Consider the following 10,338-nt stretch of genomic DNA (forward strand, 5'->3'; position numbering starts at 1 on the left):
ACAGGTTTGGAAATGTGGTAATTTAAGGCTCCGATATGGTTGCAAATATCTTTTATAGTTTTCATGTTATAGCAGTCGTTTATATATCTTTTTATTGCATTATAGTTGCCATTTGAAAATGTTAATGTTATTTGCAGCCATATCGGAACCTCAATTGCCGCGTTTTTAAAGCTGTGAAAATAATTCTGCCGATCTATCCAATTGGCCATTTTCTAAAAATATATTATGCAATAAATTATATACCAAAACAAATTGCAACTATAATGCAATAAAAATATATATAAACGACTGCTATAACATGAGAACTATAAATGATATTTGCAACCATATCGGAGCCTTAAATTACCGCATTTCTAAACCTGTACTAATAAATATACCGATGTATCCAATTTTTGTAAAATTCATTATGCAACATTTTAAAACATTAGGATTGCACTTTAATATGGTATATCATTTGTAGCATAATGTGTGTTTTTACAAATTGGTCAATTTGATAGATCGGTAGAATTATTGTTCTATGTTTAATAAACGCAGTAATCTAAGGTTCCGATATGGTTGCAATTAACTTTGGCAGTTTTCGTGCTACAACATTCGTTTATGCATCATTTTAAAGCATTATCATTGCACTTTAAATTGGTATATCATTTGTGGCATAATGTGTTTATCTAAAAAATGGTCAATTTGAAGCATCGATAGAATTGTCTATGTTAAAAACTATGTTTAAAAACGCTGTGATTTGAGGTTCCGATATGGTTGCAAATAACTTTGACAGTTTCAATGCCAGGACAATCGTTTATGCATCATTTTAAAGCATTACAGTTGCGCATTGTTTGGTGTATAATTTGTGGCATAATGAATTTTTACAAAAAAATTGGATACATCTGTATATTTATTAGTACAGGTTTAGAAATGTGGTAATTTAAGGCTCCGATATTGTTGCAAATATCATTTATAGTTTTCATGTTATAACAGTCGTTTATATATCTTTTTACTGCATTATAGTTGCCATTTGTTTTGGTATATAATTTATTGCATAATATATTTTTAGAAAATGGCCAATTGGATAGATTGGTAGAATTATTTTTTAGAATAGTCCATTATGCATCATTTTAAAGCACTACGATTGCACTTTAGTTTGTTATATCATTTGTGGCATAATGTGTTCGTCTAAAAAATGGTCAATTTGAAGGATCGGTAGAATTGTCTTTGTTAAAAACTGTGTTTAAAAACGCTGTGATTTGAGGTTCCGATATGGTTGCAAATACCTTTTGACAGTTTTCATGCCAGGACAATCGTTTATGCATCATTTTAAAGCATTACAGTTGCACTTTGTTTTGGTGTACAATTTGTGGCATAATGAATTTTTACAAAAATTGGATAGATCGGTATATTTATTGGTACAGGTTTAGAAATGCGGTAATTTAAGGCTCCGATATGGTTGCAAATATCATTTATAGTTATGTTATAGTAGTCGTTATATATCTTTTTATTGCATTATAGTTACCATTTGTTTTGGTATATTATTTATTGCATAATATATTTTTAGAAAATGGCCAATTGGATAGATCGGTAGAATTATTTTCACAGCTTTAAAAAAGCGGTAATTTGAGGTTCCGATATGACTGCAAATAACTTTGACAGTTTTCACGCTATGACAGTCATTTATGCATCATTTTAAAGCATTATGATTGCACTTTAATATGGTATATAATTTGCAGCATAATGTGTGTTTTTACAAATTGGTCAATTTGATAGATCGGTAGAATTATTGTTCTATGTTTAATAAACGCAGTAATCTGAGGTTCCGATATGGTTGCAATTAACTTTGGCAGTTTTCATGCCAGGACAATCGTTTATGCACCATTTTAAAGCATTAAAATTGTCATTTGTTTTGGTATATAATTTATTGCATAATGTATTTTTAGAAAATGGCCAATTGAAAAGATCGGTAGAATTATTTTCCCAGGTTTAAAAAGGCGGTAATTTGAAGTTCCGATATGGTTGTAAATAACTTTGACAGTTTTCATGCTATGACAGTCATTTATGCATCATTTTAAAAGCATTATAATTGCACTTTAATTTGGTATATCATTTGTGGCATAATGTGTTCGTCTAAAAAATGGTCAATTTGAATTGCTGTTCTATGTTTAAAAACGCTGTGATTTGAGGTTCGGATATGGTTGCAAATAACTTTGGCAGTTTTCGTGCAAGGACAGTCGTTTATGCACCATTTAAAGCATTACAGTTGCACTTTGTTTTGGTGTAATAATTTGTGGCATAATGAGTTTTAAAAAAATAGGATAGATCGGTAATTTTTTTGGTACAGGTTTAGAAGTGCGGTAATTTAAGGCCCGATATAGTTGCAAATATCTTTTATAGTTTTCATGTTATAGAGCAGTCGTTTATATATATTTTTTTATTGCATTATACGTTGCCATTTGTTTTGGGTATATAATTTGTTACATATATTTTTAGAAAATGGCTAATAGGATAGATCGGTAGAATTATTTTCACAGCTTTGAAAACGCGGTATTTTAAGGTCCGATATGGCCGCAATTAACTTTGACAGTTTTCACGCTATGACAGTCATTTATGAATCATTTTAAAGTATTATGATTGCACTTTAATATGGTATATCATTTGTAGCATAATGTGTGTTTTTACAAATTGGTCAATTTGATAGATCGGTAGAATTATTGTTCTATGTTTAATAAACGCAGTAATCTGAGGTTCCCATATGGTTGCAATTAACTTTGGCAGTTTTCGTGCTAGGACAGTCGTTTATATACAATTATAAAGCAATACAATTGCCATTTGTTTTGTTATATAATTTAATGCATAATGTATTTTAAGAAAATGGCCAATTGATAGATTCGGTAGAATTATTTCACAGCTTTAAAATGCGGTAATTTTGAGGTTCCGATATGACTGCAAATAACATTGACAGTTTTTCACGCTATGATAGTCCATTTAGACATCATTTTAAAGCATTATATGATTGCACTTTAATAATGTATATCATTTGTAGCATAATAGTGTGTTTTTACAAATTGGTCAACTTGATAGATCGGTAGAATTATTGTTCTGTATCAAATGCAGTATCTGAGGTTCCGATATGGCTGCAATTAACTTTGGTAGTTTTCGTGCAAGGACAGTCGTTTATGCACCATTTTAAAGCATTAAAATGGCCATTTGTTTTGATCTATAATTTATTGCATAATGTGTTTTTAGAAAATGGCCAATTGGATAGATCGGTAGAATTATTTTCCCAGGTTTAAAAGGCGTGTAATTTGAGGTTCCGATATGGTTGTGAATAACTTTGACAGTTTTCATGCTATAACAGTCATTTATGCATCATTTTAAGCATTATGATTGCACTTTAATTTGTATATCATTTGTGGCATAATGTGTTCGTCTAAAAAATGGTCAATTTTGAAGGATCCGTAGAATTGTTGTTCTATGTTTAAAAACGCTGTGATTTGAGGTTCCCGATATGGTTGCAAATAACTTTGACAGTTTTCATGCAGAACAATCGTTTATGCATCATTTTAAAGCATTACAGTTGCACTTTGTTTTTGTGTATAATTTGTGGCATAATGAATTTTTTAAAAAATGTATAGATCGGGTATATATTTATTGGTACAGGTTTAGAAATGCGGTAGTTTAAGGCTCCGATATGTGTTTGCAAATATCATTTATAGTTTTCATGTTATTGCAGTCGTTTGTATATCTTTTTATTGCATTATAGTTGCCATTTGTTTTGGTATATAATTAAAAAATATATTTTAGAAAATGGCCAATTGGATAGATCGGTAGAACTATTTTCACAGCTTTAAAAATGCGGTCATTTGAGGTTCCGATATGACTGCAAATAACATTGACAGTTTTTCACGCTATGATAGTCATTTAAGCATTATGCATTATGATTGCACTTTAATATGGTATTTCATTTGTAGCATAATGTGTGTGTCGAGGTTTCGATCTGGCAACGACTTGATCGACCTCGACTAAGCCGCATCGGCCACTTATTCAGCGGCGGTGTAAGTACGGCCCAAGCCATACATTCGCGGCTAAGGAGGACGAAGAAGTCATCTTCGACGAAAACTCGAGCGCCAGCGCCAAATTATTTAAATAAAAAAAAACACAAACCAAACAATTTAAACAAAACAAATTACAAACGTTTATGAAAACAAACAATTAAACGAACATTTACACAAACAAAGAAAACATTTAACAAAAATAATAAAACCCAGTGCAGTGATTCCCACACACACACACAACCTATATTTACTTAAAAACAAAAATACAAAAATTGATACAATTAACAAAACATTTAAAACAAATTGTAACGCACTACAAACCTAAAATTAAATAAAACAAACAAATTGAATTTTAACCACAATAAACAACAAACTGAATTACAACAACACAAAAAAAGAGAAGTAAGTATATTTCAGGTTCTTTGAAATAAATTACAAATCGAAATAATAAATCGATTTAATTTGTTACAGATTCCCAATTGTTCCAATTGGAAATTTGTTTAGTGTGTTTTTACAAATTTGTCAACTTGATAAATAGGTAGAATTATTGTTCTATGTATCAAATGTAGTATTCTGAGGTTCCGATATGGCTGCAATTAACTTTGGCAGTTTTCGTGCTAGGACAGTCGTTTATGCACCATATTAAAGCATTAAAATTGCCATTTATTTTGTATATAATTTATTGCATAATGTATTTTTAGAAAAAGCCAATTGGATAGATCGTAGAATTATTTTCCCAGGGTAGAAATATAATTTCCATTAGGTTGTGAATATAGCGGTAATTTGAGGGTTCGATTAGGTTAAGAATATATATTATAGTGGTTTTCATGTTATTGCTGTCGTTTTATATATATTTTATTGCATATAGTTGCCATTTGTTTTGGTATAATATTTATTGCATAATATATTTTAGAAAATGGCCAATTGGATAGATCGGTAGAATTATTTTCACAGCTTTAAAAACGCGGTAGTTTGAGGTTCCAATATGGCTGCAAATAACATTGACAGTTTTCACGCTATGACATCATTTATGGATCATTTTAAAGCATTATGATTGCACTTAATATGGTATATCATTTGTAGCATAATGTGTGTTTTTACAAATTGGTCAATTTGATAGATCGGTAGAATTATTGTTCTATGTTTAATAAACGCAGTAATCTGAGGTTCCGATATGGTTGCAATTAACTTTGGCAGTTTTCGTGCTAGGACAGTCATTTATGCACCATTTTTAAGCATTAAAATTGCCATTTGTTTTTGGTATATAATTTATTGCATAATGTATTTTTAGAAAAAGGCCAATTGGATCGGTAGAATTATTTTCCCAGGTTTAAAAAGGCGGTAATTTGAGGTTCCTATATGGTTGTGAATAACTTTGACAGCTTTCATGCTATGACAGTCATTTATGCATCATTTTAAAGCATTATGATTGCACATTAATTTGGAATATCATTTGTGGAGCATAATGTGTTCGTCTAAAAAATGATCAATTTTGAAGGATCGGTAGATTTGGTTGTTCTATGTTTAAAAACGCTGTGATTTGAGGTTCCGATATGGCTGCAAATAACTTTGACAGTTTTCATGCCAGGACAATCGTTTATGCATCATTTTAAAGCATTACAGTTGCACTTTGTTTTGGTGTATAATTTGTGGCATAATGAATTTTTAAAAAATTGGATAGATCGGTATATTTATTGGGACAGGTTTAGAAATACGGTAATTTAAGGCTCCGATATGGTTGTGAATATCATTTATAGTTTTCATGTTATAGCAGTCGTTATATATCTTTTATTGCATTATAGTTGCCATTTGTTTTGGTATATAATTTATTGCATAATATATTTTTAGAAAATGGCTAATTGGATAGATCGGTAGAATTATTTTCACAGCTTTAAAAACGCGGTATTTTAAGGTTCCGATATGGCTGCAAATAACATTGACAGTTTTCACGCTATGACAGTCATTTAGGCATCATTTTAAAGCATTATGATTGCACTTTAATATGGTATATCATTTGTAGCATAATGTGTGTTTTTACAAATTGGTCAATCTGATAGATCGGTAGAATTGTTGTTCTATGTTTAAAAACGCTGTGATTTGAGGTTCCGATATGGTTGCAAATAACTTTGACATTTTTCATGCCAGGACAATCGTTTATGCATCATTTTAAAGCATTACAGTTGCACTTTCTTTTGGTGTATAATTTGTGGCATGAGTTTTTACAAAAATAGGATAGATCGGTATATTTATTGGTACAGGTTTAGAAATGCTTTATATCTTTTTATTGCATTATAGTTGCCATTTGTTTTGGTATATAATTTATTGCATAATATATTTTTAGAAAATGGCCAATTGGATAGATCGGTAGAATTATTTTCACAGCTTGCAAAACGCGGTAGTTTGAGGTTCCGATATGGCTGCAAATACCATTGAGAGTTTTCACGCTATGACAGTCATTTATGAATCATTTAAAGCATTATGATTGCACTTCAAAATGTATATCGTTGTAGCATAATGTGTATTTTTAGAAATTATTCAATTTGAGAGATCGGTATAATTAATTGTTCTAATGTATAATAAACGCAGTAATCTGAGGTTCCGATATGGTTGCAATTAACTTTGGCAGTTTTCGTGCTAGGACAGTCATTTATGCACCATTTTTAAAGCACTAAAATTGCCATTTCTTTGGTATATAATTTGTTGCATAATGTATTTTTAGAAAATGTCCAATTAGGATAGATCGGTAGAATTATTTTCCCAGGTTTAAGAAGGCGGTAGTTTGAGGTTCCGATATGGTTGTGAATAACTTTGACAGTTTTCATGCTATGACAGTCATTTATGCATCATTTAAAGCATTTTAAAATGATTGCACTTTAATTTGGTATATCATTTGTGGCATAATGTGTTCGTCTAAAAAATGGTCAATTTGAAGGATCGGTAGAATTGTTGTTCTATGTTTAAAAACGCTGTGATTTGAGGTTCCGATATGGTTGCAAATAACTTTGACAGTTTTCATGCCAGGACAATCGTTTATGCATCATTTTAAAGCATTACAGTTGCACTTTGTTTTGGTGTATAATTTGTGGCATAATGAATTTTTAAAAAAATTGGATAGATCGGTATATTCATTGGTACAGGTTAGGAAATGCGGTAATTTAAGGCTCCGATATGGTTGCAAATATCTTTTGTAGTTTTCGTGTTATAGCAGTCGTTTATATATCTTTTTATTGCATTATAGTTGCCATTTGTTTTGGTATATAATTTTTTGCATAATATATTTTTAGAAAATGGCTAATTGGATAGATCGGTAGAATTATTTTCACAGCTTTAAAAACGCGGTATTTTGAGATTCCGATATGGCTACAAATAACATTGACAGTTTTCACGCTATGACAGTCATTTAGGCATCATTTTAAAGCATTATGATTGCACTTTAATATGGTATATCATTTGTAGCATAATGTGTGTTTTTACAAATTGGTCAATTTGATAGATCGGTAGAATTATTGTTCTATGTTTAATAAACGCAGTAATCTGAGGTTCCGATATGGTTGCAATTAACTTTGGCAGTTTTCGTGCTAGGACAGTCGTTTATGCACTATTTTAAAGCATTATGTGGCATAATGTGTTCGTCTAAAAATTGGTCAATTTGAAGGATCGGTAGAATTGTTGTTCTATGTTTAAAAACGCTGTGATTTGAGGTTCCGATATGGTTGCAAATAACTTTGACAGTTTTCATGCCAGGACAATCGTTTATGCATCATTTGTGACGGTTTAATATTTGTTGAGAATGTGCATACATATTGATTAAGTACTTATTGTTAATTTTTATCCCATTTTACCATCACTGTTTTTTTTCTTTTCATTTATTGCTATTTGCATATGTTTTCAATTCCACTTTATTGCATTTGTAATTGAGTTAAGCATATCAATAAATTTAAAATATCCCGTTACATTTTTTTGTTTCTTTTGGGATTATAATGAGACTTGATTCCCTGAAAGGAAGTTGGTAGTCCCAATTTATGAATGGGGAAAACGGGAGAGGTATATTTATAGCGATTCTCTTTAAATTGTTCTTGACTTAATGAAACTAAAAATGATGTTCAATAATTAATTGAAGATGGATCGTGATAAGTTTAAGTCGATGATTAATAAGCTTTAATTTAATTATAAAATTTAAAATTATAAGTAGTATTACATTGAAGAAAACAAAAAAATAATTAAAATAAAAAGAATATTGAACGAAAGCTTAGTTATAAAAAAAAGTGAAAGATTTATATGGGAAAAGAATAGATTTGCTAATTAGGATAATTTTGGGAGACAAATTGTCGGAGACGATTCGAACCGTGCGTGCTGTGGACAACGTGGCTGAATTTTAATATACATATATTGAAACTAATCATTATTTAATTTAAAAAACTATCTTAGCAAACTAATAAATCAAATTTATAAAATTAATTTCCAAAATTTCTAATTTGCATAAATATTTGTTCTTTGTAATTATTATTGTTAAGTTTATATAAATAGTAAATTAGTTTAATACCCCTAATGATAATTGTTTCTTTTTTTTAATTGTATCACTCTTCTAGTGATCACTGGTTAAACTTCTTTTGTTGTAATTTATATTCTAAATAAGATCATTATTAAACTTCATTACAACTGCGTTCTCTTAAAATTATATTAAAATTGTATATTAGTATTTTGTATTTATAATTATGAAAATTGGAGAAAAAAAAACACAACAACATCTGATGTTTCATCTACAACAACAGCACAGGCCTGAGCAACGTTTAATGAAACTACAGTGAGTAACAAAACAAATCTAAAATTTATGAACAATATGCACATTAAATCATGTATTAAAATTAAATATTATATCCTATAAATAGTTTAAATATATATTTTTCTTATATTTCATTTGTTTGTTAATAAACCTTAATATGAATTCTAACTAATTTGTTTAAAGTAAAGAGAACCAAACTAATGTAGTGAAGGTAAGGTATAGGGGTTCTCAGACAAATAATATGGACTTTATTGAGAACAATGGTTGGTGAGGGCAATGATCGAATACATCTGAGATCATATGTAGCGTGCAATTTGGTAATATATTTATCACTAAAGACCGGCGTAAAATAGAGGTCCGTGGTCCATCCGAAAACTAAAGGTTCTTCTAATTATACTTGTTTGAGTTCGTAATACACGTTCGAATTTGTTTTGGTATGAATGGGACATAATAGTGACAAAGAACCCCACCCCATCCGTTGAGTTATAGCCCAATTAAAAGAACGTGTAGTCACTTTGTTCCTTGAATATTCAAGGAAAGGATATTTAATTTAAGATTAGTTTACGTTTTCTTATATGAGTTATATGCTCTTTCCAAATTCTCTTTCACCTTTTCACGTATAATGTGGAGTTTGTCAGAATAATGAATATCTTCACCATTTCCCAACGAATCTATATTTCTTACTAGCTGATACGATTTACCATGAGTAATCATAGTGTAACCAAATAAAGCGTGAAACGGAGAATAACCGATTGAAGAATGAATAAGGCTACGTAGAGCAACACATATATTACTAAGATGGGAATCCCACTCACGTTGGTCTTGTTTGAGGTAAGAACGTATAGCCGCCAAAATTGACCGATTTAGTCTTTCTGATGAGTTGGACTGGGGACTGTATGAAGCGGTATATATATGTTTCACACCATATTTTTCTAAAAGATTTTCAAACAAAACAGACTTAAACTGACTACCATTGTCTGTAACTACAAACTCAGGTACACCGAAGAGATGAAAAATATCAGATTCTACAAAGTTACAAATTTCGGTAGATGCAAATCTTTTCACAAGTTTTAGAATAGGGTATTTTGTGAAGTGATCCAATATAACTAGTATGCCCACATTACCACATTTGGACCGGGGATATGCACCCAAAAAGTCCATATAAATTCTTTGAAACGGTCTTTCCGATTCAATCCTATCACCCATTAATGGTCGTAGAACAGTGTTCGGCGCTTTCGATTGTTTGCATACATCACATTTGGAAATGAAATCTCTTACTTCAAGAGACATTTTCGGCCAATACATGTTCCGTCTTATTTTTTCAAGGGTTTTACCTACACCACAATGAGACGAATTTGGCAAAGAGTGTGCTCTATAAATGACCTCACTTGTCAAATCGGGAGGCACCCATAGCTTCCATGACGAAGATTCGTCAAAAGGATTTCCATTTAAAAATTCCGTCCGTTTGTACACAAATTTATCAATGACCTTTAGATCTGGAAAAACATTACTATT

At 30.6% G+C, this 10,338-nt stretch overlaps 1 protein-coding gene across 1 annotated transcript; it reads right to left on the reverse strand.

Moving 5' to 3' along the window:
* Positions 1-9,384: 9,384 nt before the first annotated feature.
* LOC124420192 (uncharacterized protein K02A2.6-like) lies at positions 9,385-10,113 on the reverse strand. The gene has a single exon (XM_046952402.1). The coding sequence runs from the start codon at positions 10,111-10,113 to the stop codon at positions 9,385-9,387; it is 729 nt and encodes a 242-aa protein (XP_046808358.1).
* Positions 10,114-10,338: the final 225 nt, after the last annotated feature.

This window comes from Lucilia cuprina, chromosome 5 (assembly GCF_022045245.1).
Source record: "Lucilia cuprina isolate Lc7/37 chromosome 5, ASM2204524v1, whole genome shotgun sequence".
Taxonomy (NCBI): Eukaryota; Metazoa; Arthropoda; class Insecta; order Diptera; family Calliphoridae; genus Lucilia; species Lucilia cuprina.

Bases quoted from the DNA above. Each gene is read 5' to 3' on its own strand.
- LOC124420192 (XM_046952402.1), bottom strand. From the start codon at position 10,113: ATGTCTCTTGAAGTAAGAGATTTCATTTCCAAATGTGATGTATGCAAA.